The sequence below is a fragment of the Andrographis paniculata genome, unplaced genomic scaffold, assembly GCF_009805555.1.
Source record: "Andrographis paniculata isolate CXL003 unplaced genomic scaffold, ASM980555v1 Contig69END, whole genome shotgun sequence".
In the NCBI taxonomy this organism is placed as follows: domain Eukaryota; kingdom Viridiplantae; phylum Streptophyta; class Magnoliopsida; order Lamiales; family Acanthaceae; genus Andrographis; species Andrographis paniculata.
The window spans coordinates 4806364-4832558 of NW_026137605.1; the positions used below are offsets into that span (position 1 = coordinate 4806364).

At 36.3% G+C, this 26195-nt stretch overlaps 1 protein-coding gene across 1 annotated transcript; it reads left to right on the forward strand.

The window, feature by feature from the left end:
• The first annotated feature begins 23373 nt into the window (after positions 1-23373).
• On the forward strand, positions 23374-25225 carry LOC127263410 (uncharacterized). Its single transcript, XM_051292421.1, has 2 exons — positions 23374-23706; positions 24916-25225. The coding sequence occupies exons 1-2, from the start codon at positions 23517-23519 to the stop codon at positions 25035-25037; spliced, it is 312 nt and encodes a 103-aa protein (XP_051148378.1). The 5' UTR covers positions 23374-23516; the 3' UTR covers positions 25038-25225.
• Positions 25226-26195: the final 970 nt, after the last annotated feature.

The following is a 26195-nucleotide window of genomic DNA, read 5'->3' on the forward strand; positions in this document are numbered from 1 at the left end:
GTATGAATCACCCTCGATCGCAAAATATCTTGAACCAACAACGGGTGATTTATTCACTGCGAGGTTTGCAGATTGTCATTTTGACGAATCACATTTCCCGACATTAGGGGGAGACAGTAATCAACTGAAAAAAGAAATTTCATGGAAAATACCACTTGAATTTGATCATCGTACGAAACATAGTGAACTTGAAGTTCAAAGAATTGTGCATTTGCAGAAAATTGCAAATCAATTGTCTGATGTTTTCAATGATGCTGCCAGAGTTACAAAATCATATATTGCAGCAGCAAATGCACCGGCTAAAATAAATATCCCATAAGGGAAGGTGCAGAGTGCTAATGAGCATACTGCCCGCATAAAACGTGGTAGACCGTTGGGTTCCAAAGATAAGAATCCACGAAAGAAGAAAATTGTAAATACTGGTTAAGAGATCAACAATGATCAGATACCTAAAAAGGTCAGTACAACCCCTGAAGAGGTTGATACTAAAAATTCTGATGAAAGTGATGATGAAGTTATTGAAACTTCTGTTAACTATACCACAAGTGAAAAATATTAGAACAGAAAGAAAACAAATATTGATAATGCATTTGCATATTCTGTAGCACTCGATATAATGAAAGATGACGAGGATTATGAACCAAAATCAGTTGATGAATGTCGGCAAAGAGATGATTGGGCAAAATGGAAAGACGCAATTAAGTCTGAACTGGACTCATTGAAAAAACTGCAAGTATTCGGCTCTATAGTCCAAACACCATAAAATGTGAAACCTGTTGGTTACAGATGGGTGTTTGTGAGAAAAAGAAATGAAAATAATGATATCACAAGATATAAAACAAGGCTTGTAGCCCAGGGTTTTTCCCAGAGACCGGATATTGATTTTGAATAAACATATTCGCTGGTCATTGATGGAATAACATTCAGGTATCTGGTGAGCATAGTATTACACAATAATCTTGATATGCGATTATTAAATGTGGTTACTGCCTATCTGTACGGCTCATTAGACAATGATGTCTATATGAAAATCCCAGAGGGGATTAACATACCTGAATCATTCAAATCAAAGCCAAAAGAATCATATTCCATCAAATTACAAAAATCTTTGTATGGGCTCAAGCAATCGGGCCAAATGTGGTACAATCGTCTCAACAAAAGCTTAACAAAAGAAGGTTACATAAATGACCCTATTTGTCTATATGTTTTCATAAAGAAAAATGACTCAGGATTCGTAATCATCGTTGTATATGTCGATAATCTCAATTTAATTGGAACTCCTGATGAAATTCAGAAAGCTGTTGAATATCTGAAAAAGAGTTTGAGATCAAAGATTTTGGAAAAACTAAGTTTTGCCTTGGTTTGCAAATTGAGCATTTGGAAAGTGGAACATTTATCCACCAATAAAATTATAACAAAATGGTACTAAAATAGCTCCTGATGGATAAATCACATTCGCTAAGTACCCCAATGATCCTCAGAGCACTCGATCCAATAAAGGATCCTTTTAAACCAAAAAAGGAAAACGAAGAAACACTTGGCCCAGAAGTGTCATATAAGAGTGCTATAGGCACATTGATGTATCTTGCTAACAGCACCCGACTTGATATATCATTTTATGTAAACTTATTGGCAAGATTCAGCTCATCGCCTACTCGACAACATTGGAATGGGATTAAGCACATTTTTCGCCATCTCCAAGGAACAATTGATCTCGGGTTATTTTACTCAAAATATTCTCGACATGAATTAATTAGATTTTCCGATTCAGGATATTTATTGGATCCTCATAAAGCCAAGTCTCAGACTGGCTATATATTCACTTGTGGCGAAACAGAGATCTCTTGGAGATCAATAAAACAAACTTTAACTGCCACTTCTTCAAATCATGCTGAAATATTGGCAATGCATGAAGCTAGTCGAGAATGTGTTTGGTTGAGGTCAATAACTCAACATATTCTGAAAATATTGCGGGTTAATACCTGATGATAAAATTCCCTCAACTACATTGTATGAAGATAATACGACTTGTATAGCCCAATTGAAAGGGGGTTACATTAAAGGAGATAGAACGAAACATATTTTACCAAAATTCTTTTTTATTCATGATCTGCAACAAAATGGTTAAATTAATGTTCAACAAATTCGATCAGATAATAATTTGGTGGATATATTAACCAAGGCATTGCCGACGGCAACATTTGAAAAACTGGTGAAGAAAATTGGGATGCGTCGATTAAGGGATCTCAAATAATGCTCAGATCAGGGGGAGCGAATTGATACAAGAATGGTGTACTCTTTTTCCTTCACTAGGATTTTTTTGTCCCATAGGGTTTTTTCCTAGTAAGGTTTTAACGAGGCACATTCTCTGTATAAAAGCATCCAAGACGGAGTGTTATACACGTAGCACCCACGAAGGTGCTACGTATTAGATATGTATGCTTTTCCTTACCTTCTTGTTGAGGTTATATGCCTATATATATGTTTGTTAATCAAAGGAAATAAACACACTCATTTTTGCTCTCACCCTGCCCTCCCTATTATTATTACTATCATATCATTATATACATATACACTAACGCACACACCCAAGATAATATATATATATACATGTAGACAAAAAAATTGTGTTATATTTTTATAAACACAAAATTTGTACAAATTATATTTGTATTTAAATTTAATGCGGGTCCTATTCTCTATTCGGATCCTTTGATTCTCTCTCCGGGTCGATCCATTTTTTCCAATTTGGATTTGGGTGGCTTCTTTGATCCGAAGGGATTTTGGTCTTCGGTTTGACTTCGCCGGCTTTTGAAGGACTTTGGTATCCATGTTGGCGATTTTGATCGTCGGCTTCGGATTGATGCCTCCTTTGGATGATCCGACGGAATTTGATCTTTGAGGGAGAGATTTAGTGCTCCATAACGCTTTTGGCGGCGTGTCCCTTTGACTTTTGGATCGAAGAGGGCCTGGTTTGCGCCTTTTATGAAGAACGCGACGAACATCTTCAAGCTTTGGGAGCGACTTTGGAGGCTCTTCCTTGGCTTTGATGGATTCCTCGATAGCTTTGAGAGATTTGATCCTTCCTCCGGCTCGGACATACGACGAAGAACGTTAACTTCATCGATTCGTCAACCAATATTGGATCATTTGTCCAAATCGGTGACTTTTCGACGAAGAACGCTTCGAAGGACACGAAGAACAATGAAGAACATTGCAGAGAGTCTAGAGAGACTTACCCTTGCGCGAGTCTTCAAATGAACTTCGGTGTCTAAATGAATTGGCCAAGGCTCCTATTTATAGGGGAGGGTGGCATTGGCTTCCTTTTCGGATGGTGCTACGTGGATGGAAAGATTTTATAATCTTTCCTTTTCCCTCGGATGCCGTTTTCCATTTTTGACGGATTTGATTATGCACCTTCCTTTCTCGTCAAAATCTTTATATCATTGCCTTTTTTGGAAGATATTAATTTATATACTTCCTTTATTGACAAGATCTTTATATCATTGCCTTGTTTGGAAGATATTAATTTATATACTTCCTTTATTGACAAGATTAATTTATTTTGCTGCCAAATTTATTATGGCTCTATTTATGCACGTAATATTTGTACGATATCTTCCATTTTAAGCAGATTTTGCATTAATGGTTGATATTTATTGTACAAAAATTAACATATGTGCATAATTAAATACCATATATTTATTTTATTGGAATTTTATTTTCTTCCAAAATACATGATATTTAATTGATTTTAGACATATATTTTTAGTGTCTACAAAATGCCCCCTCGAGACTTGTTTAAGCCGACACAAAATATTTAAGGCGTGAACGAGTCTCGAAACATAGAAAAAGAATTTTTTTTTTTTTTCTTTTTTTTTAAATGGCCCTTTTTTTTGCCATTCTTTTTTTTTTTTTTTTTTTGCATTTTTTTTTTGTAAATGGCGTTTTTGCCATTTTTTTTATGCAAGTTTTTTTTTTTTTTTTTTGCAAAATTCTTTTTTTTTTCTCTTTTTTTTTTTTTTTAATAATGGCGTTTTTGCCATTTTTTTTTTTTTTGCAAAATTGACATTTTTTTTGCAAAATTCTCTTCTTTTTTTTTTTTAATGGCGTTTTTGCCATTTTTTTTTTTTTTGCAAAATTGACATTTTTTTTTTTGCATTTTTTTTTTTTTTTTTGCAAAATTCTCTTTTTCTTTTTTTTTTTTTTAATGGCGTTTTTGCCATTTTTTTTTTTTGCAAAATTGACATTTTTTTTTGCAAAATTCTTTTTTTTTTTTTTTTTTTTAATAAATGGCATCTTTGCCATTTTTTTTTTAAATGGCGTATTTGCCAAAATATATATATATATATACACATATCATATATATATATATTCTTTCCTTTATTCTTTGTTTTTATTTTTATCTTCCTTCCTTTCCTTATACATGTCTTTCCATATCTCAATTTTTAGACACTATATAAACCCCTCACCATGAGAGAACCTTATCATTCTCAACTTCTCACAGTTTTGATTTCTCTCATTCTAGGGTAGGCTTATTCCTCTTGTGTTGTTTTTTTTTTTTTTTTTTTTTCATCTTTTGATCTTTGCTTATATATATATATTTTTTTTGTAGGCGAGATGGCTTACTTCAAGGATGTCTCCTCCCCCTCTGGAAACGCCGAGTTGGTGATTTGCGAGTTTGAAGGTCAACCGCTGGACAAGGCGACTCGTCTATTGGTGCATCCACCACTCATAGGACGCGGAGCTGCTCGCCCTCGCTTGGAGGTCCCAAATTTTCCAAAGACGTGGTCTCGGAATGTTGCTGGCGGAAAGCATACTTTGCAATCCTCACTTCATCAACACGTGTCAAACGATGTTCTTCCACTTCCAACCTTGGGGCGGCGGATCATGGATGGGGCGTGCGTTTGGAATGGTCTTCCTTCTTTTGATGGCAACTTTTCGTACGTGGCCGGCTATTGGGAATGGGCGGAGGATGTGCTGGATCGATGCGAGATTCCACTAAAGAGAGGATGCATTTACGATGCGGTCTATGCTTCCTTGTTCTCCTACGACTATTCTCCGGAGATCGTCAAGGCCGTTTGCGAGGCGTGGTGTCCCAAAACCAACACCCTTTTGACTGCCACCGGTGAAGTGTCGATCTCTCTCCGTGACTTGGCGTCCTTGGCGGGCCTCCCCATACTCGGCTCATTTTACGAGGAGGTGGTACCAAGCGCAAAGGAGCTATATGGCAGTAAAGAGGATAGGAAGCTGGTTCCCCGTTCGTGCCGATACCTGTTGCATGCCTATCACCTTCTTCGGAGTCGTGACAAAGGTCGACGTGGCGTCCGCGCAACCGACTGGATTTCTTTTTGGTGCGAAAAGACCGTCAAATACGAGCGTCCTCAAATTCGTCGTGGCAAGGAGTCTACTCGTTCTTCTCGGCCTGATGCGACTTACAATCCTACCGGAGAGATTGGTGCCCACGAGCCATGGTCGAAGGCGCAAGAGTCATCTTTTGCCAAACTCAAAGTTGGACGGGAGCACCTTGAGGAGACTTTTCTCGCAGCGTTCCTTTCTTGTTGGCTTTGCATCTTTGTGCTTCCGCTCGACGATGTTGGTTTGATACGTCCTTCAACTTTCAAGATGGCAAGTGTCCTAGCGTCGGGATTTCCAGTAAGCTTGGCCATTCCAGTCTTAACCAGTATTTATAGGGGGCTAAACCAGATCGCGGATTCATCATGTCCTGGGAAAGTTTGGTCGACAATTCCTCTCCACTTTTTGACCGGATGGATCGCTGAGTATTTTCAGACCCACTACGGCGTATGGAAGGGAATCCGTGGTCCGGGGATGGTGAAGCACTCCGGGGCTGTTAGTGCTCGTGCGTATAGAGCAGATGTTGCATGCCGAAAGATTTTACGCGGTGACTACTTTCGTTGGGCTTGCACCATGATCACGAAAGATTTCGACGTACGGTTTGTTGATGACGGGAAGCGCGAAGACTACGAGCAAGAATACTTCATCTCCATTCGCTCTTGTTTTCTGACTTTGCGGGATGGATTTCGATGCTTCGTGGAGCCGTATAGTCCCCACCGTTTTTGCCGTCAATTTGGTTTTTTCCAAGAGATTCCCGGAGTTCTTTTGAAAGACGTCCGTTGCTGCGCTTTTGAGGAAGGCTATCAACATTGGCACCAAAGTACTTACTTGAAATCTTCAGCCGAAGTTATTCTTCCACGCATTCCTGCGATTCCGAGGGGATTTTCTTCCGACGTATACAAGAAGTGGTGGACTCAAGTTTGCGGGTCTTTCTTGGATAAGTATATCCCGCCGGTACAAAAGACCACCGATCAGACCAAGCCATCGGATAAAGCTCGAAAAATGCCGCTACTTATCTCGGGTGTTCCTGAGAGGAACAATGGAAATTCAAGTACTCACAATGTCGGTTCTTCAAAGCGGACGGTACCCTCGGTCTCTGAACGAAGCAGTAGTGAGCATGATGTTCATTGGAAGCGAGCTCGTCGAGATCCTCATATCATCAACCCGTCAAGTCCTCGTTCGAGCCGACACCATTCTTCGAGCGATTTCGCGAGAGAGGTAACTTCTATCTCTTTTTTTTTTTTTTTTTTTTTTTTAACATGATCCGTTTTTTTTATCCCCTTTTTCAGTTGGAGCAAAGAATCCCGAGTATGGATGAAAAGATGGCGAGCCGAGATTCTATTGTTGAGGTGATTGGAGAAACTAGAGGTGTTTGCAATAAGCAAGTAAAGGATGCTCCAACCAAGCCAATAGTTGTTCATTCCGTTGTGCCCGCGGTTTCAGAATTCTGTGGCGCGAATTTTGTGAAAGAGATCCAACGCGAATATATAGGAAAAGTATGGTCGGATCTTCGGGGTAAGCTTTTGAGGACACCAGCTCGTTTGCTTTCCTCGATTAAGGACGAGGTTGATGTAGTGCTCCAATCAATGAAAAGCTTTCAGTATTCTGACATTTCTCATATTGAGGGCCGAGTCAAGGCCCTTTTTGATGACGCTGCATCTTTTGATGAGGCATGTTCTGACTCGATCGACGCCGTATCCTTAGCGGCTCGTAACCAACAGATTTCCGAGATCAAAGATCGACTGTCGCACCTTGAGACGAGGCATGTTGAGGAGTGCGAAGCTATTAAGGAGTTAGAGGGGTGTGTGGAGAATATTGACGTGAAGCTTCGCTCTTTACAAGAGCAAAAAAGAGAGAATGTTTCCCTTATTAAGCGACGTCAAGGAGTTAATGAGAATATCACCATTCAAATTGCTGAAGTCAAGGATGAACTCGCCGCTGTAGAGAATGTCCCCGCGCAAGACGAAGAATACTTAAAAAGCTTAGAAGAGTTGTTGGATATTAGCAAAGAAGAGTTGTATAATCTTAATGTTTAAGATCAATTTGTACTCTTCATTTTGATTGCCAATCAATAAATTTAAATTCTCTCTTCTTTTTTTTTTTTTTTTTTTTTACCCAAATCCTTTATCACTTATTTATTTATTTCTTTATTTATTTGACTGAACTTGAAGGTATATCTCAAGCTGCCTACGTACCCGGTAAAGGGATCAAGTCATAACGTAGTTCAAAGCAACTTGAATTTGCTTTTATTGTTATTTTGCAGTTTATCCTCATGCTAAGGAGTCTTGATTTGATTTGAAGGTCTCACGCATAATATCTTTTGAGGAACCTCCCGTTGATTGGCCCTATCCGGAGTCCGTCTTGAGATGTCAACTTGTATGCACCATTCGTGTAAACCTGAGTGACAACGTAGGGTCCATCCCACTTGGATAAAAATTTATTTCCCGAACGAAAGTTGATCACAATGGGCCTTCTCACAGCAAGAACCAAGTCCCCAATTTGAAAGGATCGTGATTTGACTTTTTTATTGTAAGCTCGAGACAATCGTGCTTGATAACACTCCAGTCTTTGTTGAGCTTGTAGTCTTTTCTCGTCGAGAGCCTCTAGCTCTTCGAGTCTTAATCTGACATTTTCTTCAGTCGTCAATTCTTCCTGGAGAGCAATCCTTAGTGAAGGAATTTGTCTTTCCAATGGGAGGACAGCTTCGACCCCATATACAAGTGAGTATGGTGTCGCTTGTGTTGGAGTGCGGAATGTAGTACGATAGGCCCACAAAGCTTCACCGATGCGGTCATGCCAATCTCTTTTTGATTTGGAGACAACCTTTTTCAGCAAGTTACAAAGTGTTTTATTGAATGCCTCTGCGAGTCCATTTGCCGGTGCATAATACATCGAGGACTTCTTTTGTTGAAAGCCAAACTTTTCACAAAGCTTGTCGATGTGAGTATTGGCAAAAGATCTTCCATTATCAGTGATGATACACCGAGGAACCCCATAACGGTAAATGATGTTGACTCGTATGAAGTCAGCTACCGTCTCCTTTTTGACTTCTTTCAAAGGAACTGCTTCTGCCCATTTGGAGAAGTAGTCTGTTGCGGCCAAGATATAGAGATGTCCAGCGGACGACTTTGTGAGTGGTCCTACAACGTCCATGCCCCAGGTATCGAATGGCCACGAAGCAATAGTTGGGTGCAATGGTTCCGGTGGTTGATTGATAAAGTTAGCATGAAATTGACACGGTTGGCAGCTCCGTGCGAATTCTATACAGTCTTTAACCATGGTTGGCCAATAATACCCCATCCTCTTTATTCGGAAGTGTAACTTTGGGCCAGCTTGATGAGCTCCACAGATTCCGGCATGAGTTTCCTCCATAGCTTGTTTGGCTTGATGATTGCCGAGGCATCGAAGGAACATGTTCTCGAACGACCGACGATAGAGTATGCCGTTGAAGTAGGCGTAGCGTGCAGCTCTTCTTCGGATATCTGCTCGTCTGCGCGGGTCACTCGGGAGCTTGTCATATTTTAAGAAATCTAATATTGGTTGCCGCCAATCTTCTTCTTCTTCTTCAATTTCAAACACCTCGATGAGGTGATTTACTTCTTTTTCAACACATTCTTCTTCTTCATACTTGCAGGAATCCACCCAAACTTTGCGTATCGGAATATACACCTGTTGATCCGGGATGGATAGAGTCGATGCCAATTTAGCCAGGGCGTCAGCTTGCCCATTCTCTTTCCTTGGGACATATTCAATAGAGACATCCCCGAGCAACTCAATGAGTGCCTTAGCATACTTTAAGTAAGGCATTAGTTCTGGTTTCTTCACTTCAAACTCTCCAGTGATTTGATTTACAACCAGCTTGGAATCCCCGTATACTTGAAGTTGGCGTTGCTTGATATCTACCGCCATTTTTAGGCCGAGGATGAGTGCTTGATACTCAGCCACATTATTTGAACACTTTTCTTTTAAGGCAAAAGAGTATGGAAGGACTTCTCCTTGTGATGTGACAAATATTACTCCGGCTCCAGCTCCATTTTTGTGTGATGAGCCGTCAAAATACATTTTCCATGGTGGGGTGATTTCGAGAAAAAGCGCGTCTTCATCAGGGAAGTCGTCAGACAACTCCCATTCAGCGGGGATGGGATGATCAGCAAGGAAGTCAGCCAATATTTGTCCTTTTACAGCTTTCTGTGGTACATATATGATTTCGAATTGTTGCAGCTGCAGGTACCACCTCGCAAGTCGATCAGAAAGGACAGGCTTTGACATGACATATTTCAAGGGATTTGCTTTGGACACCAACCGGATAGTGTGCGCTTGGAAGTAATGCTTCAACTTTTTTATGGCGAAGATGAGCGCCAAGCATATCTTTTCCACCGGTGAATAATTTAGTTCATTTGGTGTCATCATTCTGCTGAGGTAGTAGAGGGCATTTTCTTTCCCTTTATTGGCTTCCTGTGCTAACAAGGCTCCAACTGAACGCTCTTGTGCAGCGATGTAAAGCGTCAACGGATGTCCAGGAATTGGGGCTGTCAGCACTGGTGGTTTTGTCAAGTAGTCTTTGATACTTTGGAATGCCTTCTTGCATGCTTCATCCCAATGGAAAGGCACTCCCTTCTTCATGATTCGGCTGAAAGGTTGACATCGTCCAGCGAGGTTAGAGATAAATCTTCTTATATATGCTAATTTTCCTTGTAAGCTTTTTAGCTCGTGGATGTTACGAGGCTCAGGCATTTTTGTGATGGCATCTATCTTTGCCTGTTCAATCTCAATTCCACGACTATGGACAATGAATCCGAGGAATTTTCCGGAGGTGACTCCAAAAGCGCATTTGAGAGGATTCATTTTTAATTGGTAGCGCCTCAACCTTTCAAAAACCTTTCTTAAGTCTTGCAGGTGATCTTCTTTTCTCTTGGATTTGACAACCAAGTCGTCAACATAGCACTCTACATTTTTGTGTAGCATGTCATCAAAGATCTTTTGCATTGCTCTTTGGTAGGTTGCCCCAGCATTTTTCAATCCGAAAGGCATAACTTTGTAACAGTAGATACCTTTCGGTGTACGAAAGGCGGTTAACTCTTCGTCTTCAGGTGCCATACGAATTTGGTTATATCCAGATGATCCATCCATAAAAGAAAGCGCTTCATGTCCTGTCGTTGCATCAATCATCAATTCAGTTATGGGTAAAGGAAAATCATCTTTTGGGCATGCTTCGTTTAAATCTCGGAAATCCACACAAACTCGGATTTGTCCATTCTTTTTCTTTACAGGCACGATGTTGGAAATCCATTGGGGGTATTTGACTTCCCGGATGAACCCCACTTCAATGAGTTTGTTGACTTCATTTTCTATTTGAGGGATGAGTTCAGGACGGAATCTTCGTTGTGCTTGCTTCACAGAGCGAGCTCCTTTCTTCACACCTAGATGGTGGACCGCAACTTTCGGGTCTAAGCCGGGCATTTCTTTATATGACCAAGCGAAGACATCTTGGAATTCGTTGAGAAGTCGGATGTAGGCATTCATATCATCCTCACCCAGCTCTTTGTTGACATAGACAGGTCTTGGGTGATCTTCATTTCCCAAGTTGACTTCTTCTAACTCGTCCACTGCAGCTTTGATACCTTCTTCGAGCGCGGCGGGTGCATTTCCTGCATCTTCTTCAATCATTGTTTCTTCTCCCCCTTCAGTGATGTAGCAGGATGATGCAACACTTTCTTCATTATCTTCTTTGGGTTTGGTGAAGACAACGGTTTGCCATTTAGCCTTTAAAACTTTACCGCAATGTATCGTCATTTTTGTTTGACGCGTCATGCGGGATGGAAAGCGGCTCTTGATTTCTTCATCCATCTCCACATATTTTGTTGATGTGGAATTCGTCTTGTTTTTCTCTTTATTGATCTTTGGTCCTAACCTTGTGAAGACAGAAGGTTTTAGCCTCTCGAAAACCGATACTCTTGCATTCTTCCCCTTTTGAGGTGAATTGGAAGACAAAGTCTCGCTTTCGGTGATATGATGATTTGCAGCCCTTTTGATAGCGATGCGTACGGGAGCTTGTGGCATGTACCCAAGACCAGCCCTCGAACCTTGGGTTGTCTGTGGTGGTAACTTTCCCAGCAGTGATTCCTCATTTGGATTATATCCAGCTTTTGTGAGAAGTTTGTAGGCTTTTGGGCCAAAGCTTTTGTCCTTTTGCAATCGCATAGCCTCTATTTTTTCCTCTTTTCCATTCCTTGTCTGTGATGGGGGGATTGGGTTGAGTGGGGTCTTCGGAAGAGTCAAATCTTTTAGAGGCTCAATTAATGAGTCTGCAGAACCTGAGGCAGGTGTTTTTTCTTTATCTCTTAACTTTGCCCCCAAGTTTGGTTGTGGTGCTTTGACATCTTCATGTACCTTGGATTTTTTTGCTTCTGTAGAGAAATATTTGGCGTCCGCAAAGTGTGACTCGGCTTCTGCATATGGCTTTGTGTCTCCAAGAACTTTCTTTGTCACTCCATTTTGAGCGTATTTGAAGCATTGGTGCCACGTTGATGGAACTACACCATTCTCATGTATCCATGGTCTTCCCAAAAGAACGTTGAAAGATGTCTTTGCGTCTATCACGTAGAACAAAGGGTTAGTTTCCATTTCATCGATTAAGAGTCTCAATCTTATGGTGCCAAGTGCTCTTTGCCCCTCTTGATTGTATCCATGTATTGTCATACGACTCTCGAACAACTGATCTACTGGTATTCCCAATTTTTGCAATGTGTATAGAGGAAGGACATTGACTGCAGCTCCTCCGTCTAAGAATATCCGGTTAATCCTTTGTTCATGGATATAACCCACGACCAGTAATGGACGATTATGGGGTTTGGATCCTAACACCAAATCTTCATCAGTGAAAGTTATCGTGGCACATTCTTCACTCGATTTGTCTCTGATCGCCTTGCCACCTTTCTCGGTAGTGAGACAATATGATTCTTTGTCTTTTATGTCAACTTCGAGAGACCCGAACATGATTGAAGTGACATTAACAGAAGCAGAATCGTCTTCAAGGGTGATCTTTCCTTCATGAGCCAACTCCATGACTTTGTCTTTAAAGATGAAACAGTTATGGATGGGATGTCCTACGACACGATGGTATTTGCAATATCTTGGGTCATCAACCTTTCCAGCTTCCTCCGGTCTTTTTGAATTCGGAAGTTCAATGAGGTTTTCTCTGAGTAGATCGTCAAAGATTCCCGAGACGTCAGAATCCAGGAAAGGATAAGTTTTGGATTGCAACTCTTTAAGGGTTGGCCTTGGCGGTCTTTCTGTCTGAGTTGATTGTCTTTTCCTCGCAACTTCCTTTTCTTTACTTTGGATCTTCATAGGTGCTTTGGTCGTCGCTTTTATGGCCAAGGCTTCTTTTCCAAAAGACTTGATAGGGGCGTTGTTCCCCTTCTTTGCGGCATCATATCTTTCGTATCTTTTTGCTTTTGAAGATTCTTGAACTGGTGGTCCGTGCATCCCGCTTGAAGCCATACTTAACTCCATGTCATGAGCGCGGGTAGCAAGTTCTTCGAAAGTGTGGGGTCGGATCCCTTGCAGGATGTATTTCAACCCCCAGTGCATTCCTTGGACGCACATCTCTATACCGGAGGCCTCAGACAACCGGTCTTTGCAGTTCAAGCTCAAACTCCTCCAGCGGTTGATGTAGTCGATTGCTGGTTCATCTTTCCATTGACGAGTATTGGTGAGTTCTGTCATACTGACGGTCCTTTTTGTGCTGTAGAACCGGTTCAAGAACTCGTACTCCAACTGCTCCCAACTGTCGATGGAACCAGCCTCCAGGTCGATATACCAGTCGAAGGCGTTGCCTTTTAATGACCGTACGAACTGCTTTACCAAGAGATCGCCGTATGTCCCAGCGTTGTTGCATGTTTCCATGAAGTGTGCCACATGCTGCTTTGGGTTGCCTTTGCCATCAAATTGTTGGAACTTTGGTGGTTGATATCCCAACGGCATCTTGAGGGCGTCGATCCTTGAAGTGTAAGGCTTGGCATACATATTTGTTGGCCTTGAACTTCCTTCAAACTCCCTTTTGAGAGCTCCTTTGATATACTCGTCAAGTTGGGATAGATGGATGAAAGAGTCAGATGATGTTTGAAACGGCATTGGTCCCGCCATTTTTTCTTTACCGTGGCGTTGATCCATGGATGTTTCTGCTTCATTTTGGGCCTCCGAAGCATTCTGGTTGGTTGGTTCCGGCTTGTCCAATTTTGCAAGCAGTTTTGCGATGACATTGTATTGTTGCTGCATGTGTTGAGACATCCCTTCAACAACTTTGGCCAGTGCAACAAGTTGGTCTTCTATGTTTGAAGCGTTCGTGGTCATCACCGGGGCATAACTCGATGCGGTCGAACGAGTTGCAACTTCTTGAGGGGTGCCCGGTGCGGAGGTACTCTTGAAGCTTTCGTCCTCCTCATAGAGTGAGTTTTGCTCTGTGATTTTCGGATGTGCATCCTCGGAAAATGACAGTACTCTTTTAGCCATACTTCGTGTCATCACTCCAGCATTCATTGAAGCACTTGAGGTTCTTGATGTAGTAGCAGCGACTCCTTTGGCGGTGGCGGCTAGAGCAGCAGCTTTCGACACAGCATTGGAAGTCTTGATTTTGTAGGAAGCCATTGATCGTTTGAGAATTCGACGGAAAGAGAGATGAAAGGTAGAGATGTCCCACTGGGCGTGCCAAAAATCTGTAGACAAAAAAATTGTGTTATATTTTTATAAACACAAAATTTGTACAAATTATATTTGTATTTAAATTTAATGCGGGTCCTATTCTCTATTCGGATCCTTTGATTCTCTCTCCGGGTCGATCCATTTTTCCAATTTGGATTTGGGTGGCTTCTTTGATCCGAAGGGATTTTGGTCTTCGGTTTGACTTCGCCGGCTTTTGAAGGACTTTGGTATCCATGTTGGCGATTTTGATCGTCGGCTTCGGATTGATGCCTCCTTTGGATGATCCGACGGAATTTGATCTTTGAGGGAGAGATTTAGTGCTCCATAACGCTTTTGGCGGCGTGTCCCTTTGACTTTTGGATCGAAGAGGGCCTGGTTTGCGCCTTTTATGAAGAACGCGACGAACATCTTCAAGCTTTGGGAGCGACTTTGGAGGCTCTTCCTTGGCTTTGATGGATTCCTCGATAGCTTTGAGAGATTTGATCCTTCCTCCGGCTCGGACATACGACGAAGAACGTTAACTTCATCGATTCGTCAACCAATATTGGATCATTTGTCCAAATCGGTGACTTTTCGACGAAGAACGCTTCGAAGGACACGAAGAACAATGAAGAACATTGCAGAGAGTCTAGAGAGACTTACCCTTGCGCGAGTCTTCAAATGAACTTCGGTGTCTAAATGAATTGGCCAAGGCTCCTATTTATAGGGGAGGGTGGCATTGGCTTCCTTTTCGGATGGTGCTACGTGGATGGAAAGATTTTATAATCTTTCCTTTTCCCTCGGATGCCGTTTTCCATTTTTGACGGATTTGATTATGCACCTTCCTTTCTCGTCAAAATCTTTATATCATTGCCTTTTTTGGAAGATATTAATTTATATACTTCCTTTATTGACAAGATCTTTATATCATTGCCTTGTTTGGAAGATATTAATTTATATACTTCCTTTATTGACAAGATTAATTTATTTTGCTGCCAAATTTATTATGGCTCTATTTATGCACGTAATATTTGTACGATATCTTCCATTTTAAGCAGATTTTGCATTAATGGTTGATATTTATTGTACAAAAATTAACATATGTGCATAATTAAATACCATATATTTATTTTATTGGAATTTTATTTTCTTCCAAAATACATGATATTTAATTGATTTTAGACATATATTTTTAGTGTCTACAATACATACATACATTATCTAATATATATTATATTTACATATTGCATACACACACTTATATCTATTTACTTATATTTATATGCACAATATATATAATATTATACAATATATAAAATAGTGGTTAGCGGTAGAAATAATTAATATTTATATTGGCTAATCCTATAATAATATTACAACACTTTTGTCCTAATCTAAAGTTGCTTTTTCAATTTTTTTAGTAAATTAATACGTAATATGATATTATTGATTAATGAAAATATGTAAAATGATTTTCATATTCTTGTTATTTGTACTTTATATATAAACTAATTATATACGCTGCGCATATGAATACCATCTAATCTAATATTTAATATATATATATATATATAATTTGGTGTGAATGGGCCACTCCAAAAGAATTTTTCTCATTTTTTAAAGTTTTTTAAAAATAAATTTTATATGAGTTTCATCAACTCTATATTATATTATAAGTCAAAATGAATTAGAGGGACAAATAATTTTACATTTTGAGCGAATAGCAAATCAGTTATCTGATTTTTTATTTGTGATGCCAGCAGGGTCACTGAATCTTATATAGCTACTGATAATGTATATGTTAAAATTATTGCCCCTGAAGGACAAATACAAAGTGATTATTAATCAAATGCACAGCTAAATCGTGGCAGACCTGTAGGTTCCAAAGATAAAAATCCTCAAAATAAAAGATGAACAAATAAAAAGGTTGAGGATTTGAATGTTAGTCAAAACCCTCAAGAAATAGGTAGTAACATGGATCAGATTTCTGAAGAAATTGATCTTGATAAACTTGCTGATGATGTTAATCCTAACAGAATTTCTCCCGAAGAGAATGAAATTATTGAAAATTTAATAAATTATATTACTACTGGAAAATATTGGAACCAAAATGATAAATTATGGATAATTCTTTTGCATATAATGTAGCACTTAATCTAATGGAAAATGACGAGGATCCAGAACCTAAATAAGTTAATGAACGTTGAAAAAAATAGATCGGCCAAAATGGAAAGATGCGATCCACACTGAATTAAATTCACTGGAAAAACGGAAAGTTTTTGGACTCATTGTTCAAACACCCGAAGGTGTTAAACCTGTTGATTATAAATGAGTATTTGTTCGAAAGCGAAATGAGAATTATGAAATTTCCAGATATAAAGCAAGACTTGTGCCCAAGGTTTTTCACAAATACTTGGAATTGATTTTAATGAAACATATTCTTCAGTAATTGATGGAATAAAATTTCAATATATGATGGACGTTGTAACTACCTATTTATGTGGCTCGTTGGTTAGTGATATTTACATAAAAATCCTTGAAGAATTTAGTATGTTTGATGAATACAAATCAAAACCAAAGGAATTTTATTCTATTAAATTACAAAAGTCTTTGTATGGACTCAAACAATCTGGTCGCATGTGATATAATCGTCTCAGTGAATGATTATTGAAAGAAAGATATGCCAATGATTTTGTTTGCCCATGTGTTTTTATAAGGAAATATGAGAGAAATTTTGTGATAATAGTTGTTTATGTGGATGAGTTGAATTTAATTGGAACCCCTTGAGAGGTCCAAGAAGCTATTGAATACTTGAAAAAAGAATTCGAAATCAAGGATTTCGGGAAAACGAAATGTTGCATTGGTCTACAAATTGATACATCAATCTGCATATACCCCAGAAGGTATTGAAACGATTTGCAATGGATAAAACATATTCATTAAGGTACTCCAATGATTGTTAGAACTCTTGATTCTATAAAGAATCTTTTTAGACCAAAAGAAGAGAGTGGGGAAGCACTTAGTCCTGAAGTACCATATTTACGTGCTATTGGAGCACTAATGTATTTGGCTACCAGTACTAGATCAGGCATAGCATTTGCTGTAAATTTATTAGCAAGATTTAGTGCAATGCCAACACAACGACATTGGAAGAGAATCAAACATATTTTTTGTTATCTCCAAGGATCTATTGATCTCGGCCTATTTTATCCAAATGGATCTCGACATAAATTGATTGAATATGCAGATGTTGGGTATCTCTCTAATCCGCATAGAGCCAAGTCTAATACTGACTATATATTTACATGCGGCGGTACAGTGGTATTCTGGAGATCAATTAAACAAACATTAACCGCAACTTCATCAAATCATGATGAATTAATAGCAATTCATGAGGCTAGTCGAGAATGTGTCTGGTTGAGATTAATGGTTCACCACATTTTAAAGAATTGTGGTTTGAGATCTGAAAATAATAATCCTCATACTATTTTACACGAAGATAATGCAGCTTCTATATCGCAACTGAAATGAGGATATATTAAAGGAGATAGAACGAAAAATATTTCACCTAAAATTTTCTTTACTCGTGATCTTCAGAAAAATAGTGAAATATATGTGTTGCATATTCGATACAACGATAATTTAGCATATTTATTGACTAAGGCTCTACCGACTACAACATTCGGAAAAATTGATAAATAACATCGGGATGCATCGATTGCGAGATTTCAAATGATGTTCACATCAAGGGAAACGATATTCCAAATAATGTCCATATCAGGGAAAGCCATATTTTCAAGGGATGTCCACATCATAGGGAGTATTTTAATGCATGAATATCATTTTTATTTTTTTTCCTTTATTAAGATTTTTGTCACAATGAGTTTTTTCATAGTAAGGTTTTAACGAGACGTATTCATTGCAAATTAATGACACCTAATGTGGAGTGTTATGACATGTGTAGTTTAGTTGTCAATCATTTAATAGCATTTAGATGACTCATTATCTATTGCATTAGCTAGGTGGTTCTTGATTGATTTTAATTAATCATCAGCACCGTGTTTACTTCACTGGAGCCGTTGATTGATTTTAATTATCGATCCAATGGACATCAATAACCAGGGTTAAATTTGTATAACAAGATATTTAATAATGATTTTCTTTAATATATATAATTTAAGCTAGTCAATTATAATGTTCCATTAATAAGATACGTTACTATAATTAACGATAACACTAATTATTGTATCAAATCTTATTTAGTTCTTAACTCATAGGATGTTATGCTATCGTCTGTACACAGATATGCTATCAACAACTTAATGATATGATGTCTTATAGGATATTATGCTATCGGCTTTATACACATATTCTATCAACAACTAGATGATATGATGTCACGTTATACACTATTTGTTGTACATATTATTTGTTGAATTAAATTTTATATTTATTATATATGATAAATATTTTTGAAATTAAAATAATTTTTACAATAATTTTATTTAAAGAAATTAGTTCAATTAAGGAAAGAAATTGATATAATAATAATTACAAACATTACGGTAATTATCAATATTACCTTAATTATGGTTTCAAATCTTATTCAAATATTGTCTCATATTTCAATATGCTATCGACTAGATATGCATATGATATATGTGATTTTGTAATATGCTTTATTCATGATTTATAATGTCTACTTAACAGGTTACTTGCATAATTAATATTTTATATTTACGTAATATTATTTTATTAAGGTATTATATTATTTAACTTAAGTAATTAATTTAATTAAGTCAATATATTGATATGAAATTAATTATAAACGTTACTATAATTAATGATCTCAATAATTATGGTATGAAATCTTATTAATTATGTTATTAAATCTTATCTAGATAGTACCACAGGATGTTATGCTCTCGGTTGTATACAACTATGCTATCAACAACTCAATGATATGATGTCACGTCATACTCGATTTGTTGTACATGTTATTTGTTGAATTAGATTTTATATTTATTATATATGACATATTTTTTTGAAATTAAAATATTTTGCCAATAGTTTTATTTGAAGTAATTAGTTCAAATAAAACAAGAAATTGATTTGATAAATCTTATGTAAATCTTAACTCATGTTATGCTATCGGTTGTATACACATATGCTATTAACAACTTGATGATATGATGTCATGTTCTACACTGTTTGCTGTACATGTACTTTGTTGAATTAATTTTATATCTATTATATATAACATATTTTTTTACAATTAAAATATTTTGACCAATAATTTTATTTGAAGTAATTAGTTCAAATAAAGCAAAAAATTTAGTTGATATTAATTATAAATTCTACCATAATTATAAAAAATCTTATTAATTATAGTTTTATTTTGACGAAGTTGATGCATTATTGTTTTATGCGATAGCAGGGCTAAGATGTGCATCTCCTAAAATATTATTCATCTACTTCACGTGACAAAGAATCAACCAATGAAAGTTTAGGAAGAAATTTTAAAATAGCATACAGATAAATATAAAACAAATGGTATAAAAGTTTGTTAATATATATTTTTTAATTTCTTTCCAAAATATTGTTGTTCCATATGTAAATCATATGAATTAAGATTGATATAATAAATTTATGTTACTATAATTAGTATATTAAAATTACATTTTAATCTTTCCTTCAAATCTCATCTATTAACTTCATTTTTCATCGACGACGCAGATTAAATCAGCATCATAAGCGAATTGACATCGACTATATATAGTCACGATATTATTCATAATGATGGGTGAAAATTTTTCTCTCTCTCAACTACTCTTTCACTCTTTCTATAAATATATAATTTTTATTTACTATCTTTAAAAGTTTTCTCTCTCTATCCCATCTCTTTATATATATTATATATTACATATATTTGTTAATAAATACTTATATATTTATACTTTATATTTGATAACATATATATAATTATATAAAATTGTATTAAACATAAGTTTTATAAATGTAATATATTTATAATTAAATTTATTAAATATTATTATATTTTTATAAAATAAATAAATAAATAATATATAATTATTAATAATGTAAAAATTATTGTAACATATATAACACTATTATATGGTATATTAATATTTTAATTTTATAGTTTTTAGTATTATATAATTATTTAATATATCAAATTATTTTTATATTTTTTATTAGTTATTATTATTTATATAATTTTTTACATAAAAAATAAATATGTATATAAATAAAGTAAAAAACATAATTTACGATTTTTTTAAAAAAATATCGAAATAAAAAAGTAAATAAATATAAACTAGCGATTCAATTAAAAAATATATATATCTATTTCATTATCACCGATATGACAATATAGTGTATTCGATAATTGAAAAGAAAAAACGACACTGGAATGATAATATATTGTATTCAATAATTGAAAAGAAAAGATAGCAATAATATATATTTATTATAAAATAATAAATTTTAAATATTATATTTATAATATAAAAATATATGTTTTTAAAAAATTAAAAATAATTCGCTTATATATTTTAATTTGAAATTATTATTTTATTGAAAATTATAATAATATTAGTAAATATTATTACATTATTTATCACGTATACAACAACAACAACACCACCACCACCACCACCACCACCACCACCACCAACAACAACAACAATAATAATAATAATAATAAATTTAAGAATCTATCAAAATTTCTACTTATTATGGGAGATTTTATACTATACAAATTTTCTAATTTTCCATCAAAATTCAATAAAATCCGTAGATTTTAAAAGTTTATGGATTGTTGAATAAAAAAACTTTAAAAAGTCGAAATTGAATACCTCCAAATTTTTTTAAAAAAAAATTAAAAGTCTTGATTGAATACACACCAAAATTTTAAAAGTTCAAAAAAAGTTCAAAAAAATCCCATAGAATCATAATTGAATACACCCTCCCTTGATCTCAACCAGTGCAAATACAAAATATTCTCAATATTCACCTAAGCACTATAACATGCTCCAAATAACACTCCCTGAAATCCAACCTTTATTCCCATCAGCAGCCCCAAATCTATAGCTCGGTTAATCATAACATTGAGAATCTCTGCCACAATAAAAAATAGATAGATTGATAGTGGATCTCCTTGACGTATCTCACTCCCAAACTGAAAAAAAAAAATATGTGCTATCGCCGCCGATTCTGACTTAACACATCCTAGGACCCAAGAGATCCATCTTTCGCCAAAATTCATCACATAGAGCGTATTTTCCAGCGCTTTCCATGAGACATTATCGTAGGCCTTGGAAAAATTTGAGTTTAATGACAAATGCTCCTTAATCTTCTATTTTCTAGCCTAGTGAATGGTCTCGGTCACAATGAGGATGCAGTCCAAAATTTTCCTTCCTTTAAAAAAGGCCATTTGTTGAGGTTTGATTATCTCCGGCATATTTTTTCGCATTCTGAGATTGAAAATCTTTGCCACAATTTTATACATGCTCCCTAGTAGAGTCATTAGCCGAAAATCCTGAAATGAACTCAGGGAAGACACTTTCGAGATTAAAGAGATAAATGATGCCCCGAATTCTTGAGGAATTATAAGATTCTACTGAAAATTATCCACCAACTACACTACTCATTTGAACCTAAAAAATCTTGATGTATTTAAGTTTAAATCCATCTAAACCCGGGGCTTTATCACCTTGACAACTTTGAACTACATTCCAAGGTTCCTCGGCACATGCTCCGATATTCGGGGCTAGCTTCCTTCTCTTTCCTCAAAAAGCTCTTTGAAATAATTAAACGCCGTCACGTTAATACCAATGGGTCCTTCTCAGTTATTCCCACTCCAAGTCACCTTCATAATTTGATTCTTCGCATACCTCAATTTACAACGAGACAGGAAGTACCTAGTATTTCTAACCCCCTCCCATATCTATATATCTCTCGACTTTTGCCTCCACGAACTCTCTTCAATATAGAAAGTCCGCCATAGCTCACATTTCTTCTTCCAAAGGCGTTTTTCCAAGGCTTCATCAACTGGATTCTCTTCTAATTGAATATCCAACACTGCCAGCTCTCTGTAATACCCCCGGAGTTCAATAGTGATATGCGTCGGGAAAGATGTGATATCCCCGAGGTTGAATAGAGATTAAATGAATTTAATAAACTACTCATGTCAACAATATGCACATTCATTTTCAGGAACTATACTAAAAGAACTTTAGAGTTAACGTGCTTGCTCTAGAGGGGCCAGTCTAATTTTGACACGCCCGGCTCTGCGTGGCTTGCAAGTCAGGGTATCGCACACTCTCTCTACCAGTTTGATTTTTCGCGCAAAATCTCCTCTGCTATAATCCTCCCACCCTTTGATAGTATTTTAAACATCCGACAATTTCTTTCCAAAATCTCTGCACCATTCTCCTTTCTCGAGTAGGCCTTCTCAATCCTCCTTCATTTTCTTGCAAAAATTATTATCCAGCAGCCAGTGATTAAAGAAACGGAATAGTTTCGGACCCCAATCAATATAACCTGCTTCTAGGGAAACTGGTATGTAATTAGAGAGACAATGTTTTTTTGTTTTTCTGCACCCATCCTTTCTCTTCTAATATCCAATCCACACTTAACAAAATCTATCGAATCGAAATAGAGAACAACCTTTGTTGCCGCACCATGTGAATTTTCCCCCTACCATCAGAAGATCGGTCAATTCCATATAGTTAACCAGATCTAGAAAATCATACCTAGATCTAGCATCATCGTTGCTGCCTTTCGTTTCGTTTTCATGAAGTGTGGAGTTGAAGTCTCGCTCGAGGCACCACCAGCCTTTCCCTTGGTTCCATGTATTTTTCAAACTTTCCCACGCTGTCCTTCTATTACTAATTTCATTAGGGGCATAAACATTCACACAGTTCACCATTTTTGTCATCCCGACCTTGCATTCTTTTTGACGAAATGAATTGTTAGGAAACTTACATCATTGCTAATTTAAGTGACATTGGATCTCAGCTGTCTCCGACAGTCATTTTTCAGGACATCCATTAAACTTCAAATTTCACAGCCTAGAAAGGCTTCTAATAAGTCACTAAAAATAGAAAAAAAATTGGATCGTCGCGTGACGACACAAAATCAACAGTAAATATATATATATATATTAGATATTAGATTGGATTGTTAATATATAGATTTTTTTTATATTTGCGATTTTAAAACAGTGTTTTTTTTTTTTTTTTTTAATTCAAAAGAAAATAGCAAAATAATTAATAAATATAAATCCCACACCAAACCCTAGAGTAGAGTGAAGACAAATCTCCGTTCTTTCTTACCTTACCTTACCAATTTCTTCCCTTCCCATCCCTTCGTCTCCACGCAAACTCGCTCCCCAATTCCTTACTTCATACCCACTTTGCTGCAAAATTCTCTGCTCCAATCAGTAGAAGCTCGGAATGGCGTACGTGGATCATGCGTTTTCGATATCGGATGAAGATTTAATGATGGATTCGTCGCACGCCGTGGAGAACCGGCCACCAGTCAAGGAGATCGGCCTCTCCGTTGCACTCTTCGTCTTTGGCGCGCTCGGTATTGTCGTCGGAATCTACATGGCTGCCAATCGAATCGGCGGCGACCGCGCGCACGGTATTATTTATTTATTTAATTAATATTCTATCGTTGTTAATTTTTTTCATCGTGAGATGGTTTCTGCTGTTTTGTGGCTTTTGGCGATGAATTGTGGATCGCGTGGGGACTCAATTAAACTAATAATCTGTAGTGATGCGTGGAGAATTTTCAATGGGGTGAAATTGGCACTATCATACTGAAAATGTATATAATGCTGTAAAAAAAAATGTAAGTGCTTGTTTCTCAGGCAATGCGTTGATTCTCGACACTTGCCTGTTAATTTAGGGGAAAAAGGTTTCATAGGTTCTGAATCATTAATTTTCACACTAAATATGAATTTCTGGAACTCACGTGAATTCTTCTGCCACCGATTCGATTAAACAGCTCTAAGTAACTTTGGGAGCACTTTATGGCTAAGTTAAAAAACTTTGAAGGGAGAAAAACGATAAATATCTGAATGGATATGGAGGGCATGGTTCATAAGTGCAAATAGAAATGCAAAACTTTATGGTGGCTCTTATTATAGATGTTTATAATCGAGACACTTTAGTTTTTGAACAAGTTAATGACAATGAAGATGAATTGTGTAATCATGAATAGAAGATGAATTTGCTACCATTATTGATCAAGCAGTGACTAGCTAGCATATGCACATATGCAAGAATATCCTTGCATCTGACTTTGGATATATTTTTACCTAGCATGTCTTCGAGATGCCCATTTTAGAGAGTAGTTTAGGTATTGCAGAGTTTATAATTATGCGTTGATGGTATATAGTTAATACTTTGTCGTGGGCTGAAGATTTTGGTTGCTTCCATCCCCTTTTCGCCATTTATCTTTTGTGTGGATAGATTTGATGCATTCTTGGTGGGAGTACATAATTAAACTTATGACACCTCTTGCTGTGGACTTTTTGCTGGACACTGTCTTTTATTTTTCCTACATGTTATGCTATGTAGATTGAATTTCAATTTTTCCAACCCAAAGCTCAGTCAAGTTTATCCGACACCAACTTACATATGTCGGGTTTACACTGAGCTTTCAGGCAAACTGTAATGACTCACGGGTTATGTTGTTCCGAGGGAGATATATATAGTTCAGTATAAGATAAAGTTCAGGGATTACTGAAATCTAGTTTCGATTGTTCCTCAATTACAATCTTTCGATTGTGGTGTAGATTTGAAATTTCGAGAACTGAGAAATGCTTTTAATTTCGAATGAATTCAGGGTTGTTTTTTGCTGTATTGGGTGGGATTCTGTTCATCCCAGGATTCTATTACACAAGAATTGCCTACTATGCTTACAAAGGGTACAAAGGCTTCTCCTTTTCTAACATTCCTCAAGTTTAATACTTAACTAAGAATGAATATTGTTATGTACATATTTGGCTGGCATTTGTATCATCTTTGCTTCTTTGTCGTTTCTGTTTAGTGATGATGAGTCTTCTTTTGTAAAGAAAGCCAAACAAATATTGCAATGCTGTATATTTGGGGCATAATTACTACCTGGTAATGGTTGATGGGAAAGAGAATTTTTATATTTATTTAGTAAAATATTGGAAGTATTTACTTGATTATTTTACACTGTATTAAATGATCATTTCATCAATAAAGTTATTGGAATAATTTATGTTATTATAAAGTGTTAAGCCCAAACTTTGGGTGTGCATAGATTTTATTACTGCAATTTATAATCATCACATCACATAGTCGAGGCTTTTTGTTCCTGCTTAAGTTAAATGTAGGGTGGAAAAAAGTATTGAAAATGTGGTATACGGTTCATCCTATATCCAAATATAGGATTTTTGGTATATACTATTGTTGTATATTTAACCAATAAATTGTATATCACTGTATGCAATTTTGACGTCATTGTACTAGAGTTTAGTATATACCATATACAAAAGGTGTCAAATAAAATAAAAACTACTATAATTTTTTTTAAAAAAATGAAAATATTAGTTTACTTATATTTTTTAAAATTTTAATTGAGGTAAGTTTTGATATGTTGGTATTTTTAGTATTACCTATGAACAATAACGATTACTTGTAAAATTATTAAATCAATAGCCCTTAGAGGAGAAAATTGCAAAAAATATTCCCATATATTTACAAAAGTCGCTATTTATGTCATCTACCCGCACGTGACATTCACACCACGCGCCATTACGCACGGCCAAAGTAGAGAAATAACGATTTTTGCAAACATGTGAGATATATTTTGTCGGAACAAAAATAATAATAAGTATATATATAGGAAGAATGGTGTGAGACAAGAATGGTGTGGGTCTCAATATATATATATATATTTCAAATATTTGAATTTTTTATAAAATATTTCTCTTTATTATTTATTGGATAGATTTTTCTTAATCATAACTTTATATCATTTAAAATTATTTTGTAGTATACTATCCAAAACAACAGTCTTAAAAAGTTGTTTATTTATGCCATAAACAAAAATTAATATAAAAAGCATAGTATTATATAATTTCTAATATCTAATCG